The sequence below is a fragment of the Lepidochelys kempii genome, chromosome 12, assembly GCF_965140285.1.
Source record: "Lepidochelys kempii isolate rLepKem1 chromosome 12, rLepKem1.hap1, whole genome shotgun sequence".
NCBI classification, from domain to species: domain Eukaryota; kingdom Metazoa; phylum Chordata; order Testudines; family Cheloniidae; genus Lepidochelys; species Lepidochelys kempii.
Window position 1 is genome coordinate 39,634,497 of NC_136391.1, and position 19,542 is coordinate 39,654,038.

At 49.9% G+C, this 19,542-nt stretch overlaps 2 protein-coding genes across 6 annotated transcripts in view; both read right to left on the reverse strand.

Moving 5' to 3' along the window:
• Positions 1-1,935: 1,935 nt before the first annotated feature.
• APRT (adenine phosphoribosyltransferase) lies at positions 1,936-10,065 on the reverse strand. The gene is made up of 5 exons (XM_073308211.1): positions 9,932-10,065; positions 6,434-6,537; positions 5,124-5,257; positions 3,860-3,938; positions 1,936-3,213 (listed from the first exon to the last, which is right to left on the reverse strand). Exons 1-5 carry the CDS (start codon positions 10,018-10,020, stop codon positions 3,071-3,073), a joined length of 549 nt encoding a protein of 182 aa, XP_073164312.1. The 5' UTR covers positions 10,021-10,065; the 3' UTR covers positions 1,936-3,070.
• Positions 10,066-10,347: 282 nt separating this feature from the next.
• GALNS (galactosamine (N-acetyl)-6-sulfatase) overlaps positions 10,348-19,542 on the reverse strand; it is a 79,233-nt gene continuing 70,038 nt past the window's right edge. For 2 of the 5 annotated variants that reach the window (XM_073308197.2, XM_073308194.2), the window contains exon 17: positions 10,652-16,216. The gene's annotated coding sequence lies outside the window, so the exon portion shown is untranslated. The other 3 variants (XM_073308199.2, XM_073308198.2, XM_078848139.1) reach the window with 2 other exon arrangements.

Sequence of the window (19,542 nt, forward strand, 5' to 3'; positions counted from 1 at the left end):
GTTAAGGAACAAGTCTTCCTTGTCTCAAGTACTAGGACATGAATGTGAGTTACTGCTTGGTTATATCAGAAGTCCAAACAGGGAGCAGCTCTGTTCTTTACCACTTTCCCCTGGGTAAAGTGCAGCCAGGCTGGCCTGTCTCATTTAGGGAGCAGGTTCAGAAGGTGCCCGTTTCCCCCAGAAGGACGGCAGTAGACAAAGCGGTTGCACATGTGCAGAGCTAGCACTAGATGATGACGCAACAGAACAAAGCCACCTCCCTGTTGCTTTTTGAGTAGGAAACAGCAGTGAAGTGTGGCAGGTAAACCTGATCACATCTAGTCTGAACGTTAGTGCACACCTCTCTGGGGGTCTTGAGCATATCCCTTGTTCACCACTGCCCCCTGTTGGAGTTTTAAGGAAAACCAACATCCTAACTCTTTAAGTCACAGGATCAGATGAAAATCTCAGTTTTTACAAGTCGATCGCTCCCAGGTGCAGGGGAAAAAAAAAAAAAGCTGACGACTTTCAAAGGCAAATAAAGATCATGCTTTTGGACTACCTGGCTATTAGCAATGTTACTTCTATCAAAATGGAGATACTCAAACTCTCCTCCAGGATAAGACTGATGTCCAGTGCTCTATGCTAAGAACCTGAAACCAGGAGCTACTTTCACCACTCCTAATGAAAGACTGGATTGGTTTCACTGCAAAAAGTTTTCTTTATAGTGAGACAACTCCTCTTAGGTACCTATTTCTGTAAAATCCTAATGAAGAGAAGGCACTAGTTTTTACCTTGATGTAGTGGGTCAAGGGGGAAGAGACAGGGCTGGCCATAAGTAGCTCCACTAAGGCAAAAGCTACAGGGCTATGTACCATTAGGATTTTACAATCAAGTTAGCTATCTCAGGCCCTGAAGCCAGAGAGAGGGTACAGTCCGAGCCTTGCCTGACATCACAGTTTCTGGCACTGCATGGGGCCCAGCGCTGTGCTTTGGCAGTCGAAGAACATAAATGTGACAGTGCTGCAGCTGCTTTCCGTGGGTTTTTTGGGTGGAGCTTTATTTCTTCACTTCACAACAACTCTCCTGCCTTCACTGCCAAGTGTGCAGGAGGGGTACTGATTCTTACACAGGCTGGGTGTAAAAGTTAAACATCTTCTGGAGGCTTCCCAAAGAATTGTAATGTCCTATCTGGGGACTCTTAATACTACCTGGTTCTGAAGCTAGGAGCAAATTAACCCCAGTACTCCTATAGACCTAAGAAACTGAACATCTGATGTTTAAGGTTAACTACAAGTGCTTGGCTACACATCTGGTAAGCAAGCAGGCCGGGGGCACTGTAAAGGACACTTGGTCTGTAACTAGAGGGAGGCCCATACCACTCAACACTCACCCTTCAGAGCTAAACACAACTCAGGCTGTAGACAAGTTGTATAGTTTCAGCAGTGTCGCCCCACGGGTGGTTCTATCCAGTGGAGGGGGAGTATACAGTAACAAAAGCAGCCTACAATGAAACAAATGCCCAAACCCTCTCTACGGTTCCTACTCTTTAACTGCATGCCTATTTGATTTAATGTTGTACCTGGGCTGTTCTCCATGTATATGGTGCACTTTCACACACCTGCGGGGAAGCAAAGGTTTCCGTGCGCTCAAGGCACTGAATAACTAACTACCTTTCTTTACCTTGCAGAATCAGATATTAAGTATTACAGTTCTAGGAGGAGCAAGTCCCAAAGTTGGCTTCTCTAGCATCTTCCAGTGAGAGCTCAAAGAGCAAGGGTTGGGGAGGAATTCAGTAAGACCAGATATGAGGAACATATCTTAATGGTTCAGCTCAGCATGTAAAGCAATTGGGCTGGCCTAACTTCCAACCCTTTTGTATTTCACTGAACGTTGGTTTCTTGAAGAGAAATGGTCATAGAAATACACACCCCCTTCATCCTGCTACCACAATAGTTTTGAGAATTAAAAGGTCAATATTTATTTACTAATCAGCTACAGATTCCATTGAAGACAGCCATTACAAATATTAGTTACAATCCAAAGCATCCTCTCTCATCCATAGGGAGATTTGGGTACCCTGGCTCTGATTTTTAAGTGTTTGTGACAGAGTTGGATGTTACAGCTAGATCACACACTGCAATTAGGAGTCTTTTTTCTAAAAATCTGCCTATCAAACTTTCTCCACCCTAGTAACTAGAATGCTTTTAATATTAGACCTCATGCTAAAGCACGCAAAGTGAGCAAAGTTCCCCTTTCCCTTTCCTTTTTAGGTTGTGCCAATATTGGAGGGTATTTTGGAACAAGGAAGTTGATTGGAAGGGGCTGGGGGGAGGGGAGACAACAATATCAACCCAAGCTCAGTAACCTTTCAGTATGCTGGAACCTGAGGATAAAGGCAGAATTCAGGGAACTTTACTGTATATATAAGAAGGGGGCATGTAAAAAGTTGTATGTTTTACATGAGATAGGATGAGTGAGACATGCTGGGGACTTGCACCCATTTCTTATATTGAACAAGTCACCACCGCTCCATTAGCATTGCAAATTGAAGAATTCCAATGTGTACAGCTCCCAGGGTTGACAGAACAGCTGTAACCCAAGCATGTGGATACAGTAAAAGGGGCCATCATACAGATGTCCAATACCATGTTAGTTTTCAGGATCTAGAGAAACTGATTCCTCCCCTGATCACAAGTAAATCTCAAAGCCCTTCCTCATTTCTCACCAAACCCTCAGCAAAATCTAACATGAAATTGGAATGATATAAAGGCTTCTAAATGATATTTTAGATCGAAGGACAACTCCCCCCCACCCCACCCCCCAAAAAAACACACTACCTTTGGCTCTGTCAGTTTCCCCAGAATAAGGAGGCATAAACAGTGCAGCAAGTTTAGCAGAATTGAGCTGGAACAAGAGAGGCCTAACTGCCCTTGCTGTAATGGGGAGCAGCTTCCTCCTTTTTTAGAAGACAGAGGAGGGGACTGCTTGTTGTCTTCAAACAATTGATCAAGATAAGAAACAGCAGAAGATCTTCACCAAGAAGGCAACTGCAATCAGACCATAGCAATCTTCTCTGATCTGAAGCTCATTAGTCATATTGCAGCAGAGAGTAGACAGGGAACGGTTTCAGTTTTTCTGCCCCTTTCAGAGATTTTAACTCTATGACCACCGCACACTCTAGGACTTCAGCCTTCAGTTTCTTCATCAGCTCACAGGCTGCACACATGGTACCTGCACAACAGGGATGTTAAGCAGAGAGACAGACAATCACTCCAAGTATTACAAGCAGATAAGGCACACAGTCTTAGTTCCAACTTTAAGCTATCGTTAACTACATGGTTAGAAGCATGCAAACAGGTAACGTCCGATTTTCAGAAAGCATCACACAGCGCATTGCAAAGCCAAGAACAAGACAATGGGGGGAGGGATAGCTCAGTGGTTTGAGCATTGGCCTGCTAAACCCAGGGTTGTGAGTTCAATCCTTGAGGGGGCCATTTGGGATCTGGGGCAAAAATTGGGGATTGGTCCTGCTTTGAGCAGGGGGTTGGACTAGATGACCTCCTGAGGTCCCTTCCAACCCTGGTATTCCATGATTCTATGATTCCAACATGGCTTTTATTTTTTTAAGCCAAGCTGAACTCTAGTGGGCCTTAGGGCAGGGATTTCAGGTACTATAGTACAGTAATTCAGACACAGTATAAACCCCAGTTGGTTAACTGCTGCATCCCTCTCCCCATAAAGTCACAAGGACACTTTAACAAAGAGGTTCTGTCCTCTTCAAAGCAGCTTCAGCAGAGAGCACCCTGAGATAGAATGAGCAATACCAGTTACAGCACAGCTGCACATGGAGCAGACTTAACTAAGCGACTGCTCTTACCTCCAGTTGCAAGCAGGTCATCAATGAGGACCACTTTCTCTCCCGGTTCCACGGCATCACTCTGGATTTCAAGTTCAGCCTGCAGGATTGAAAAGGCAACTTTGTTCTAGTCTCACTTTATGGAGCACTGCTTTCAAAAATGTTAGTGTGTAGCAAAATGCAGACATTACATTCATCAGCAAGAATAAAATCCTGACTTTCAGCATCTACATATACAGGCCTTGAGCTAAAGGAGATCTTTAGAGTCCCAATCATGCATGCTAACACAGTGTATTCTATTCCTTTTGTTAGATAAGCTCTCCCAGAACAGCACCCCAGATGGGACTGGAACTCCTGTATGTAATACACTGGCCTAAGCGTGCATGATCAAGACTCCTATGGTTTTGGTGCAAACAGTCCCAGGTTTCAGCCCTATGGTGTCTACAGATAGGCAGCCAGCCATGGAAGCATCTTTTCTCTGTCCTCCAAGAGAGATGAACCCATTCTACATAAGGACTGACCCATGCAATGCTTATGACTACCACAGAACTTTGTACTATGCAAGGGAAGGCTTGCCTCAACAGTATTCACCTGCCAGATACTCCAGCAGCATTAGCTAGCTAGCTAAGGCAGAATTATTAAGCCTATGCTCTCTCTCTCTTACAATTAGGGCCAGGCATGAACCAGCTGCTGTGCAATAAGTGTTTCCTAATTTAAAACCATTAAAAAAAGAGCATTTTACTAGAACATTTACTCAAACAAGCAAGAGTGGGAAAAAGTAATGGATATCTTTGTGCAACGCCCCCTTCTTTCCTCTTCCCTGTTCCGCTGGCCTTTCTCCAGAAGCACAGGACTTGCTGTCAGTCCTTTAACTAGGTTCCTCTAAAAATCAGCAGCCATTAGTTTTTATGTTCAGTACTATTAATAATACGTACACTCAGATTCAAGCCCCATCTAATAGCTGTCTGAACAAAGTACCTTTTCTCCAAAGATCTCAGAATAGTTTGCAAAATTAACTCTCTGTTAAGCCTCACACCACCCCTATGAGGTAGGTATTAGTCACTGGGCACAACCAGAATGGAACTTGGAATGCCTGACTCCCACTGCTGTGTTCTCATCACCAGCCCCAGAAGGGCTACAGTGGTTGGGAAAATCTCTAGCACCAAATATTATTAGATGGGCTTCACCTCACCACCATCCTCATCCCCAAAGTAGCTCAGTGATTTCAACAAACAAGACATTAGCAATTACAGCAGTGTCCACCAGGTTCTCTTCTCGCTATTACCTGGCCATATTCAAGCGCGTATGAGACAGATTCTGTGGGACCCGGAAGCTTTCCCTTTTTTCGTATTAACACACAGCCAATCCCTAGTCTCTGTGCCAGAACTGGGCCAAAGAGGAAACCACGAGAATCCAGGCCTATGGGAAGCAGAGCAGCAAAAATACTGTTAAAGGGAAACGGTTCAGTTTTCACTCTCTCAGCAAATCTTCAATGTTTCTGTTATCTTCCTGTACTCAGGGAGCCTAGCAGCTATTTGTACTGATTTGCAATCACACCTACTTTGCATTGTATGTTTGTATTCACACAGAATTACTATGAAATGCAGCCCGGAACCGGGAGTTCCACATATATCACCACAGTATCTATGTTAGGAGCTCCCTCTATTAGTTTGTGAACTGGTTCTTGTCTGTACTGATAAGAAATTAAGTCTCAATATCAATTCAACTGTAGGGCCAGAAACTCAGTATCACATCAGGATGGGTTTATATCACAGCCACTAAGAACTGAATAGAGTCCACTAGACTCACTGACATTGGATTATTGTCAAATCACCCCTCTTCCATTCAGTACTTATTATTCTCAATATCCTTAAACAACGTGTTCGTTGGAATGGAACAGTTATCTCCATAAGGCACAGCTACAATTGGTCTGTAACCAGTCACTCTGAGACAAGTGGAAAAATGGAAACACAGCTTGTCTTTTTGCTATTTATATAACACTAGACCTGGCTTAAAGGCAAGTTATAGACTAAGGAAGACAGAGTAGTAATTAGAAAAAGGAGTACTTGTGGCACCTTAGAGACTAACCAATTTATTTGAGCATGAGCTTTCGTGAGCTACAGCTCACTTCATCGGATGCATGCTCAAATAAATTGGTTAGTCTCTAAGGTGCCACAAGTACTCCTTTTCTTTTTGCGAATACAGACTAACACGGCTGTTACTCTGAAACCTGAGAGTAGTAATTAACTTATATTGGCTAATTCACTGCTTACTGTTATTAAATCTTTTTAAATAAAGGAAATCATTGCCAAATGTTCATCGAGACGGTGTTTTCAACACTCAAAACAGCATGTCAGAAAACTACAGCACAAAAATAAAACCACCATCACACAAGTGTTACGTAGTTTGGTACAGAATAAAACGTTATGATAAACAGTCATAATGTTGCAATGCCATGATGTTCTACCATCTTTCCTGCCTCGTTAAAGTGGTTGTTTCTGACCTTTGCTTACCATGCAATCTCTGTATGGATGGACAGTAATGTTCTGTACTGTATTTTATAGAAGTTTCCCTAGCATTTATCATGATACCCACCCGCAATGAAGTCGATCTGTGGGTAGCGTGCCTTCAAATGAGCTTCCAAAAGATCAACCACAGTTCTGAAGGCTATAGGATCCTTTAGCAAAGGGGTGATATCACTAAAAACAGAAGAACAAAATGAGTTATCCCTGGAACCTGAAAGCTACATTACACAGATCAGAGCCCACAGTTTACCCGCTCCATGTTTAAGAAGCTTGGTTTCTACAAGTGGATTTGAGTCATCACTCCATTTCCAGGGGTTCATAATAGCTGCAAAAGAGGCTACCTACAAGATCTCTTGAAACAGTGGTTGGACTCAGCACTGAGTGAAGAAACATGTCCTATAGCTAGACAACTAGCAACTGCTGCTACGATTCCCTAAGCATTTGTATTCTAACCCTTTTTTCAGATGCTCAGACCTTTCCAAAGTGTTCACACTCCAGGCTGAGAATTTCCAGATGGTGACTATTTCTGAGGCAAAACAATTCAGATTTTTTGAAAATACGTGTGATGGAAAAATAACTTCTTATAATGAAATTCATACTTTTTTAATAAGCATGACACCGCTACAGAAAAAAAGCTGAAACAGCCCTCCTTAAGAAATGCCTTTGTTTGGGCATCTGCAAAGTGTTTTTTACTTGCCGAGATATAACCCACTGATATAACCCAGATATAAACCTGACCTATCTCAGCTACAGCTGATAAGGTGCTCAGGTAAGAACATGCTGGGAGAGAGTTTGGCCCGACTACAAAGCTACACACCAGTTCAGTTTCATAGAATGTGACTTTACTCCCATATGTAACTGCTGGCAGGACTAAGGCTTAACTTGGCTGCTCACTGACCAAGTGACTGCAGCAGCCTGCGGGTCATGGGCCGTACCCCTGAGCTCAGCTTCAGCGTACCGGGCAGAGGCTGCCTGCTTCAGAGCGTGCAGGGCAAAGGCCAGCGCAGACGAAGGACAAACCTAGGCAGGCCAAGCAGGTCTATCCCCAGCGCCAGGGCAGTAGGACTCTGCAGCTGCGCCATCCGTGTGCCAGGGCCAAACTTCACGCTGTGCCCTAGTGCGCATGCTGCATGAGTGTAATTGCACAGCGCTCCCCCCCCCCCGCAACCTGTCCTGCCCCCATGTCTCTCTATCACCCCCCCAGCCCCCCTTCGCTCCCTGACCCGCCCCCTCCCTCCTCAGCCCCCCCAGCCCCCCTTCGCTCCCTGACCCCCCCTCCCTCCCTCCTCACCCCTCAGCCCCCCATCGCTCCCTGACCCCCCCTCCCTCCCTCCTCACCCCCCCAGCCCCCCTTCGCTCCCTGACCCCCCCTCCCTCCCTCCTCACCCCCCCAGCCCCCCTTCGCTCCCTGACCCGCCCCCTCCCTCCTCAGCCCCCCCAGCCCCCTTCTCTCCCTGACCCGCCCCCTCCCTCCTCACCGCCCCAGCCCCCCTTCACTCCCTGACCCGCCCCCTCCCTCCTCAGCCCCCCCAGCCCCCCTTCGCTCCCTAATCCCCCCTCCCTCCTCACCCCCCCAGGCCCCCTTCGCTCCCTGACCCGCCCCCTCCCTCCTCACCCCCCCAGGCCCCCTTCGCTCCCTGACCCGCCCCTCCCTCCTCAGCCCCCCCAGCCCCCCTTCGCTCCCTGACCCCCCTCCCTCCCTCCTCAGCCCCCCCAACCCCCCTTCGCTCCCTGACCCCCCCCTCCCTCCCTCCTCAGCCCCCCCAACCCCCCTTCGCTCCCTGACCCCCCCCTCCCTCCCTTCTCACCCCCCAGCCCCCCTTCGCTCCCTGACCCGCCCCCTCCCTCCTCACCCCCCAGCCCCCCTTCGCTCCCTGACCCCCCCTCCCTCCCTAGCCCCCCAGCCCCCCGACCCCCCCTCCCTCCCTACCTTCTCACCCCCCAGCCCCCCTTCGCTCCCTGACCCCCCCTCCCTCCCTCCTCACCCCCCACCCCCCTTCGCTCCCTGACCCCCCCTCCCTCCCTCCTCACCCCCCAGCCCCCCTTCGCTCCCTGACCCGCCCCCTCCCTCCTCACCGCCCCAGCCCCCCTTCGCTCCCTGACCCCCCCTCCCTTCTCACCCCCCAGCCCCCCTTCCCTCCTGACCCGCCCCCTCCTCCCTCCCCTCCCAGCCCCGCTTCGCTCCCTGACCCGCCCCCTCCTCCCTCCCCCCCAGCCCCGCTTGGCTCCCTGACCCGCCCCCTCCCTCCTCAGCCCCCCCAGCCCCCCTTCGCTCCCCGATCCCCCCTCCCTCCTCACCCCCCAGCCCCCCTTCGCTCCCTGACCCGCCCCCTCCCTCCTCACCCCCCCAGCCCCCCTTCGCTCCCTGACCTGCCCCCTCCCTCCTCACCCCCCCAGCCCCCCTTCGCTCCCTGACCCGCCCCCTCCCTCCTCAGCCCCCCCAGCCCTCCTTCGCTCCCTGACCCGCCCCCTCCCTCCTCACCGCCCCAGCCCCCCTTCGCTCCCTGACCCGCCCCCTCCCTCCTCACCGCCCCAGCCCCCCTTCCCTCCTGACCCCCCCTCCCTCTCTCCTCACCCCCCCGCCCCCCTTCGCTCCCTGACCCCCCCTCCCTCCCTCCCTCCCTCCCTCCCTCCTCACCCCCCAGCCCCCCTTCGCTCCCTGACCCGCCCCCTCCCTCCTCACCCCCCAGCCCCCCTTCGCTCCCTGACCCCCCCTCCCTCCCTCCTCACCCCCCAGCCCCCCTTTCCTCCTGACCCGCCCCCTCCTCCCTCCCCTCCCAGCCCCGCTTCGCTCCCTGACCCGCCCCCTCCTCCCTCCCCCCCAGCCCTGCTTGGCTCCCTGACCCGCCCCCTCCCTCCTCAGCCCCCCCAGCCCCCCTTCGCTCCCCGATCCCCCCTCCCTCCTCACCCCCCAGCCCCCCTTCGCTCCCTGACCCGCCCCCTCCCTCCTCACCCCCCCAGCCCCCCTTCGCTCCCTGACCCGCCCCCTCCCTCCTCACCCCCCCAGCCCCCCTTCGCTCCCTGACCCGCCCCCTCCCTCCTCAGCCCCCCCAGCCCTCCTTCGCTCCCTGACCCGCCCCCTCCCTCCTCACCGCCCCAGCCCCCCTTCGCTCCCTGACCCGCCCCCTCCCTCCTCACCGCCCCAGCCCCCCTTCGCTCCCTGACCCGCCCCCTCCCTCCTCACCGCCCCAGCCCCCCTTCCCTCCTGACCCCCCCTCCCTCTCTCCTCAGCCCCCCCAGCCCTCCTTCGCTCCCTGACCCGCCCCCTCCCTCCTCACCCCCCCAGCCCTCCTTCGCTCCCTGACCCGCCCCCTCCCTCCTCACCCCCCGCCCCCCTTCGCTCTCTGACCCCCCCTCCCTCCTCACCCTCCGCCCCCCTTCGCTCCCTGACCCCCCCTCCCTCCTCACCCCCCGCCCCCCCTCCTCACCCCCCCAGCCCCCCTTCGCTCCCTGACCCGCCCCCTCCCTCCTCACCCCCCAGCCCCCCTTCGCTCCCTGACCCGCCCCCTCCCTCCTCAGCCCCCCCCGCCCCCCTTCGCTCCCTGACCCGCCCCCCAAGCCCCCTCACCGGAAGAGCACCCCGGGGCAGGGGAAGTCCGGGAAGGGCCGGACCCGCTCCTCCAGCAGGCGCCGCCGCGCGCCCAGCTCCCCGCTCATGCCGCCGCGCGCACCGCCAGCACTGCGCAGGCGCCCCTCGGCCGGCCTAGCGCCTCGCGCTGCTCTGGGGGAGGAGGCGGAAGGGTGCGGGGGAAACCATGGCTGGAGGCGGAGGGGGGGGGAATGCGGGGGAAACCATGGCAGCTGGAAAGGGGGGAAGCGTGTATGTGTGGGGAGGGGGGGAGCCAGGGCAGCTGGAAAGGGGTCGAGAGGAAGCTAGGGGGCTGTTACTGGTGGTATGCCCCATGCCATCAGCACCTGCCCTCCCCGTGGCATCATGGGTTCACATCCGCGGGTGCCCCATGACAACGTCCCCGGGGTGTCACCTTCCACCATGGCCACCCACAGCAGCCGGGCTGACACCTGACGTCATCATGCGGTCACAGCAGCTGTGAGGTCATCGCGGCCGCACTAGGACGTCACGCCCAGCCCCTCCCTGCACCGCCATGATACCAGCACTAGGCTAGCATTCTGGTGATGTCACACGCAGTGACCTCATGACACTGATCCCGTGCCACGTCACCGGCCTGCCACGAGGCGCTGTCCCCCGTGAGGCCACGCTGCTGCCCGCCCCTGCCGAGACGCAGAGTCTCCGAGAGGAGTCGGAATTTGGTTTATAGGTCTGCCTGAAAAAAAAAAAAAAATCAGAAAAAAGAAAAAAAGTTACCAGTTATCAAGCTCAGGATGACACGTCACTTTCGCCCTCTGGCAAAAGCCAGCTGTAGTTATTCAGTACCAAGCAAACCCATTCCCTGTTCTGCCAGAGGCTCACCCCCGCTACATCGCTCACCCTCTCCAATGCTTGATAAAATAGGTGACTGTCACAGCACGACCTGAACATTAAGCACAGACTAGTACATCCTGGAGTATGTATTTTGTATCAGTTAAAACCTGGTGCTTCATTTGCGTAAACTGGGGGGAAAAAATCAAGTAGAAAGTGTGAGGATGCTCAGTTCTTTAAAAAAGGGAAGGAGGAGGATCCTGGGAACTACAGGCCAGTCAGGCTCACCTCAGTCCCTGGAAAAATCATGGAGCAGGTCCTCAAGGAATCAATTCTGAAGCACTTAGAGGAGAGGAAAGTGATCAGGAACAGCCAGCATGGATTCACCAAGGGCAAGTCATGCTTGACTAATCTAATTGCCTTCTATGACGAGATAACTGGCTCTGTGGATGAAGGGAAAGCGGTGGACGTGTTGTTCCTTGACTTTAGCAAAGCTTTTGACACGGTCTCCCACAGCATTCTTGCCAGCAAGTTAAAGAAGTATGGGCTGGATGAATGGACTATAAGGTGGATAGAAAGCTGGCTAGATTGTTGGGCTCAAAGGGTAGTGATCAATGGCTCCATGTCTAGTTGGCAGCCGGTATCAAGTGGAGTGACCCAAGGGTCGGTCATGGGGCCGGTTTTTGTTCAATATTTTCATAAATGGTCTGGAGGATGGTGTGGATTGCGCTCTCAGCAAATTTGCAGATGACACTAAACTAGGAGGAGTGGTAGATACGCTGGAGGGCAGGGATAGGATACAGAGGGACCTAGACAAATTGGAGGATTGGGCCAAAAGAAATCTGATGAGGTTCAACAAGGACAAGTGCAGAGTTCTGCACTTAGGATGGAAGAATCCAATGCACCGCTACAGACTAGGGACCAACTGTCTAGGCAGCAGTTCTGCAGAAAAGGACCTAGGGGTTACAGTGGATGAGAAGCTAGATATGAGTCAACAGTGTGCCCTTGTTGCCAAAGGCATTTTGGGATGTATAAGTAGGGGCATTGCCAGCAGATCGAGGGACGTGATCGTTCCCCTCTATTCGACATTGGTGAAGCCTCATCTGGAGTACTGTGTCCAGTTTTAGGCCCCACACTACAAGAAGGATGTGGAAAAATTGGAAAGAGTCCAGCGGACGGCAACAAAAATGATTAGGGGATTGGAACACATGACTTATGAGGAGAGGCTGAGGGAACTGGGGATGTTTAGTCTATGGAAGAGAAGGATGAGGGGGGATTTGATAGCTGCTTTCAACTACCTGAAAGGGGGTTCCAAAGAGGATGGCTTTAGACTGTTCTCAGTGGCAGCAGATGACAGAACAAGGAGTAATGGTCTCAAGTTGCAGTGAGGGAGATTTAAGTTGGATATTAGGAAAAACTTTTTCATTAGGAGGGTGGTGAAACAGTGGAATGCGTTACCTAGGGAGGTGGTGGAATCTCCTTCCTTCGAAGTTTTTAAGATCAGGCTTGACGAAGCCCTGGCTGGGATGATTTAATTGGGGATTGGTCCTGCTTTGAGCAGGGGGTTGGACTAGATGACCTCCTGAGGTCCCTTCCAACACTGATATTCTATGATTCTATTCTGGACTAATGGCTTGTGATGCTGGCAGGCCAGATGCCAGCTCTTGTAAAGGTTGCAGGCATTAGCTAAGAACTGACAAACTCATAGCTGGTGCCCAGATCAGGTCACTGAATGCATCCGCTGAAGTGAGCTGTAGCTCACGAAAGCTTATGCTCAAATAAATTGGTTAGTCTCTAGGTGCCACAAGTCCTGTTCTTCATGCATTAGTGTTGCTCGAAATAGGTATTAGTTTTATAAGAACATATTTAGTGTTTAGACTGTATAGAATGTTTGTAAGTTGCAGCATGCATTAATCTTATTTGTAATGTCTGTATTTTACCAGGCTATAAGGAAATATATAAGTTTTGCTTGATAACTTTGAAAATGTTTGTTCTAAATGTGTGAACTCAGATGGGAAGAGTGTTTCCCCCTGCCAGAAGAACTACCAAAATCAGAGGGGCCATCAAGGAGCATCGCAATACAAAGGATTGGTGAATGGCCCTATCACACCTTGGAAATGCTACACGCAAGGAAGTTCATCCTATGGACTTGGAGGCTGAATGAAGGAAATAAAACAGACACACAGGAAAATTTTCCATATCTTTGTTGTTGAACAGGGCTAGAGACACTAAACTGCAGCGAGAGATCTCCGTGGGTTACCCCTGGTCTGCCCTGAAAGACAGATCACTACAACTCTGGCACTCTTCAGATTTAGATTGCAACTCCTCTGTGTACACGTTTGCATGCTTTAACCTGTAAATAATTCTCATTTCTTTTTCCTAGTTAATAAATCTTTTATGTTAGTTTATTACAGGATTGGCTAGAGGTGTGGTCTTTGGTGTGAGATCTAAGATACAAAATGATCTGGGGTAAGTGACTGGCCTCTTGGGCCTGGGAGCAACCTGAATATTTTGTGATTTTTGGTGTAAGTGACCATTTATCATTTATCACTAAGTCTAGCTTGCCTGGCTGGCAAGCTAGACTGGAGAATCTAAGGGGACCGTCTGTGACTCCATGGTAAGACTGTTACAGGGATCCAGAAGTTCACATTTGTCACCAACAGTTTGGAATTTTTGCCCTGCCTCTTGGCAGTCTGCCCTGAGATTGGTACTCACTGTAGTGAGCCACTCCAAATAGCTTGACATGATTCAGCACAGCAACTGTTATCAGCCCATCACAGGGCAGAGCATCTTGACAGACTTTTAACTCCTGTTTCTTCTGCAGCACCTTCAAACATCAGTTAACTAATACAAAGAACATATTAGGCAAGAGACTTACAGCTGAAGTGTTTAGAGATTTCCTATTGTACGGACAACAAACCTATTGAATGGCCAAAAGATGGTCCCTGGGCAGCCTAGAGCAATGACGGGTCCTAGTAGGCATGGCTCCCTTGCTGATCCTAACTTGCCATCATCTTTGCAGCCTTAGGCAAGTCCCACACTTTAAAAAACACACAATATCTATGGCGTATGTTGTCCATGTAACAGAAAATACTACAAGTGTGCAGCTGTACAACAGAGAGCTGAGCAACAGCAATCCTATTGAATTCCCAGGAGCAGGTGGGTGCAAGCCGCCTGCAACATTAGAAGGCCCCTCACTCAGCCTAAAGGGAGGAGCCCCTAAACCCAGGGTTCAAGTAAAGGTGGGGAACAACAAATAATTAAACAGGGACAGGAATGAAGGTCACAGGGTCAAAAGCAGGGAGCCAGAGGGGGACACCAAACAGAGCACCCAGGACAGGGCCATCTTGGCCAGTGCCAGGAAGGGGATGAGGAGGAGGTCCCGTGACTCTGTGGGGCCATGGATGGGGTGCGCATAGAGTAGGTGGTGTGGGGAGAAGTGCAGCCAGAACCTCAGGAGAAAGTTCTGTAGGAGCCAGAAAAGGGGCTGCAGCCTGGCGCACTCGAGGTCGACGTGTGCCAGGGTCTCCCCCATGCCACAAAAGGGGCAGGTGTCGGGGAGGAGGCTGAACCGCCCCATGTACACGCCCGTGCTCGCAGCTCCGTGAAGGAGCCGCCAACCGGTATCCCCGGCAGGCTGCAGGACCAGGGCAGAATACAGACTGGCCTACTGGGGCTGCTCACCCTGCACAGATGGCGGGAGGTCCCGCCCCTTGGTGTCGGGGTGGGTCATGAGGGTGAGAAAGTGAAAGGCATGGAGCATGAGAACGTACAGCTGTGTTCTACGTGTGGTTCAGAAACAAACTGGCTGCAGGTCATGCAGGGGGAGCGGCCAGGGGAAGGAGGACTCATGGGGCAGAGGCCCGATGACAAGATCCAGAGGGCCAGGCGTGAAGGACAGGCAGGGAACTTCCTCCCACAAGACCCACCCAAGGAAAGCCCGAGGGGTGGGTGGTAAGGCTGCCCTCTCCTCCTGGAATATGTGCCAGGGAACATGAAGGGTGGAAAGCCTCATGTGTCGGCCAAGCCCCAGGGGACCCCCCTCAGTCATAGACCAAGAGGTCTCCAATCTGGGTGGTACCTGCCAGGACCAACCTCTGGCACACCAAGGAGGACTCCACCACCTACACACCAAGTTGGGGGTTGTATAGCAGGGACTCTGCCAGGATGTGAGGGTCACAGGGTCAAAAGCAGGGAGCCAGAGGGAGACACTGAGCAGAGAACCCAGCTCTGCACTGCTCCCCCTTCTTCCCACAACGAAAGCAACGACCACCACAGGCCCAGGAGGTAACCAAGATGGTATAGTCACTCAGTCCAGCAGCAGCAGCTCTATCTTCCTCCTCCGCGATGTCAGCAACAGCAGCAGGGCTCCCAGGCAGCAGCCAGTGAGGCAGGAAGAGGATCCTGTCCGGGCGGGGTTATGACACTGGGTAACGGCAATTGGACCAGAGCGCTGATCACTGCAACTCCAGTTAGTTTCCCAGAGTGCACCTGACTATGGGACCTGTGCTCGACTGATAGACAGAGATGGGCTGGAGAAGGCTAATTATCTCATTAGCCCAGCTGGCACAAGAAGGAAGTGTAAAAGGACTGAGAAGCAGCTGGGGGGTGTGCCATGAGTAAGAGACCGCTCCTTGGTCAGGAACGGAGGGCTTGATTCCACGTTACTGTTGGGATGCTTAGTCTGCAAAGGGGGCGGAGGGTATAAATAAATCGCACAAGGGGTTTTACTGGAAGGTCTCCATGCCGTTTGTGGGCTAGCCAGTAGGTTAGGAGCGAGTCAGCCCTGGCCCAAGCTGGCTATTTATGACCAATCAAATGAAAGCAGGCTGGAGTAGACCTGCTGTAGAAATGCGGGGGTTGCATGGACTTCATTCACAGCTGTAGCAATATCAGTGGTTGTCAATTAACCCAAGAGTCATGTGACTTGCTATCTAGACTCTGCAGTTTGCTATGGCCCAATTGCCTTCTGGTATGTATCTCTAAAGAAAAGGGTGTTTGTTTTTCACAGCCCTTGCTGCTTTCATATCCCATGGGCAGTAGTCCCATTTTGCAGGGAAGTGGAAATCAGGGTGTGCCTACTCAGGAAGTGCAGCCTACAGGAAAGAATGGCATGGTGATTCATGACTAGGGCCACGATGAATTCAGACACACAGCGCATAGCCTGCACCTGGCTTTGGTTTGTCTTCATCCTGCTCCTATACGACTTCACCCTCAATATGGGTAGATGACTGCTCAAAGAGAAGTCAGATGTTCTTGGTGCAATCCCCCAGGAGATGTGTACCACATACTGCAGGCTACATGGCTGTATTTCCTACCTATTCCATACACGGAGGGATATGGACCCGCTTTGGCAAAGTGACAAAAAGACACCTGTTTTAATGAGCGCCTGGCATTAAGTGTAAGCCTGGAGGAAGTTGAAGGTCAGTGCAAAGGTTGTCACTTCTCAGGGATTTATGTTTCGTAGAAAGCACTCTATGGAGAGAGAGAGAGACAGACAACAGCAGGAGAAGGTCAGTGTGGGTTATTTTCATAGCAGTTCCCATTAGGAATAGGACTTTCCCCAAGTCAAATTAGCTTATCTGCCACCAGCAAATCCTTTATGCAACAGCTGGCCCAAGTCAACGAGCCCTTCAACAACTGAAGAAACAAACACAGATCAAGCACATAACTTTACATTGGAACAGAGTCTTTTCGGCTCTCTTGTTAATTCCTCTAGGTGGATCAGAAGAGTTTGTTTTGCTGCTTTATCAACTGAAGTACAGTGCAGTCAGCTATTCCAGCATCTTGGCTGCTTTCTCAGCAGAAAGAAATTATTCAGGTAATTTTCCTGCCCACCAGGGATAGCCAACTGGCTAGGAAGTGGGAGCTCCACATTGCAATGTACCATCAATCCAAGGTTAAATCATCTCCGTCGTCCTCCATTCATCATTGATGGATCTGTGACCCCAGAGCACAAGTTTTACTTTTCACCATCCTCTCCTATTTAGGCTACCTCTCCTTTTTTCTTTGAAACCCTCTCATGTTATCTGCAAAAGCTCTGCTAGCATTGATAACACGAGGCACCATGCCACTTTGCCAAGTGGGCATCCCCATGACGCTCTGCCATTTTCTCCTAGAGAAGCAGAAGTCTCACACGCCCTGTGCTGCAGGGGCCTCTTAGGAGCCCTTTGTTAGGATTCTACCCGCAATCCGAAGGGAGGAGGATTTTCATGCCTCAGAGAGACTCAGGTCCCTCCCCGGATAATGCTAGATCAGCCCTGCCAGAGAGCTGATAAACATACTTTTGAAAAACAATGTTTCTGCCCTTTGCCATGCCCCAGATCGCACCATGTCAGATACCTTAAAAATCAAAGTGCCCCAACCCCTACAAGCTCTTCCCCCCTCTATTCCTCCATTTCAAAGGAGACAAGATGAACACTGCTCTAGCAGCCAATAGATTGGGTTTTGGTATCTAATGCTTCCCCCCACCCTTGCAACTAGTTAATAACTTTTAAGGAAGAATGAGGGGGGATGGGCAGTGAGAGTCTCATCTGAAAAGAATTTGCCTAAGACAAATTTTCTCCTGCCAGTGTGAGCCAGGCAGAGACCTCTCCACGGGTGAGGCATTCATGCCAAACTGCTTCTAGTTCTGGACTATCACTAGTGAGATCTGGACCACCTAGTCTGACTAGACAAGCTAGGGAGACTGAGATGGACTGTGTCTCCTCCTTAAGTCAAGAAATACTTGGGATGTTATATGGCTAACCCTGGAAAGACTATGTTCCATGTGACTGCAATCACTACTAACCTCTGTAGTTAATCATTTGATATAATTATATAGTTGTGTGATTGATTATATCTAAATTAACTGCAAGGATAGATGAATATATGAATACATAATACAATCAATGTGTGGTTAATAAGTTTAAGTCGTAGGATAAGTAAGGTAAAGCATCAACCTAAGGCCTACATGCTTTAGGTCAGTAAGAGATTTAGCTTGGCCATTGAAGGTCTCAGGCCTGGAAGAGGTTGACATGACAAGTTGGCTGAGGGATAACCCTGGGCCAGTAAGATTCTGAAATACAGTAATAGATGTATGAGTTTCTGATGTCCTGGGAAACAGGCCTCAATGTACCAGTTAATACCGCAAGATGCCCTGTAGTAACTTTTCAAAGAATTCTGTAATAACCTCAATTTACCATAGTAACTCGTGTATGTTAATGAGAATAAGGAAAGCTGAAGAGGGAAGAGAAGACTGAGAGGGGACATAACAGTTTTCAAGTACATAAAAGGTTGTTACAAGGAGAAGGGAGACAAATGATTCTCCTTAACCTCTGAGGATAGGAAAAGAAGCAATGGGCTTAAATTGCAACAAGGGTGGTTTAGATTGGACATTAGGAAAAACTTCCTGTCAGGGTGGTTAAACACTGGAACAAATTGCCTAGGAAGGTTGTGGAATCTCCATCAATGGAGATTTTTAAGAGGTTGGACAAACACCTGCCAGGAACGGTCTAGATAATACTTAGTCCTGCCATGAGTGCAGGGGTCTGGACTAGATGACCTCTCGAGGTCCCTTCCATCCCTATGATTTTAAGTGAAGGGGATAACCTATGAGAAACAGTCCATGCCTAAGTTAATAAAGTGTGGAAGAAAAAGGGGTGATACTCTGATTCACAAGCATAGCGGGCGTAAGAGTAACAAGATAAAACGTGTAGTCCAGCCCGAGTGTGGAGGGAAGCACATCGGGGACACCCAAAAGGAAGGCCATCTGACGATCTTTTTACCCATCTCGATGTTTCCCTAGGGGATGAGAGTATGAAATCATTGATGCTGGACATCTCCTTGTTTCTCTCTATCTCTGTATATGTTTCAGTAGTTGGGGCATTGTTCATCTGCTTAATTAAATGGTCAATAAGAGGATGTTTGATAACCTGTGACCACATGTCATACACTCACAGTTCCTCATGGACTCCTAGAGTCTCTACACGTAATGGAATTCCTAAAGGTGATTCTCACTCTACTGATCCAGATACTGTAGGTGTTCTGGAGGCCGAACCCTTAGCACAAGTCACTGTGGTTTAAGATCCCCATTAGTACTACCAACCCAAACATACCAAATTAACCAGGCTACACCTCACTCACAGGGGTTCTGGGAAGTTGAATTAGTTAAGCCTGTAAAAAGTGCTTTGAGATCCTGATGTGAGAAGTATTATATACACACATGTCTATAAGACATTGATATCTAACTTTAATCTGATTAACTACTCATTGGTAGAAGGAAAACGTTTCATTTCACTAAGGATTTCAAGCTTTGGAAATCTGGCTTCATTCCACAAACCCCTCCTTCATAATCAAAATATTTCATTTCAATTTTTTGAAATTTAGAATTATAACACAAAATAAAGTTTTGAAAATGTCCTTTCAGAACAAAAAACTGAAATGTTTCCTTCCAAATATGTTGGAAACTGATTCAACATTGTCAAAACTTTTCCCTGGTTTTCTTCTGAAAAGAAATTCCAGTGAAATCCACCAGACTTCGCCAAAGGTTTAGATTTTGATGGAAACACATATTCTGCTGGAATCTGCTTTGGTATTGGATAATTAGGAAGGTTTCTGTAATAAAGTCAAATGCACCATAGTCTAATGCTGAAAGTTTACTGTTAGCCATAAATCCATGACTGCTTAGACTTTTCATGACATAGGGTCCAATCCAGAGCCTCCTACTGGCTTCCTTATGCTCCCTAGCTGGCCTAGTCATTGAAAATGGGTTTTTGAGAGTGATCCAGAACTGGCGGATTTGGCACAAATGCCTCAAATCA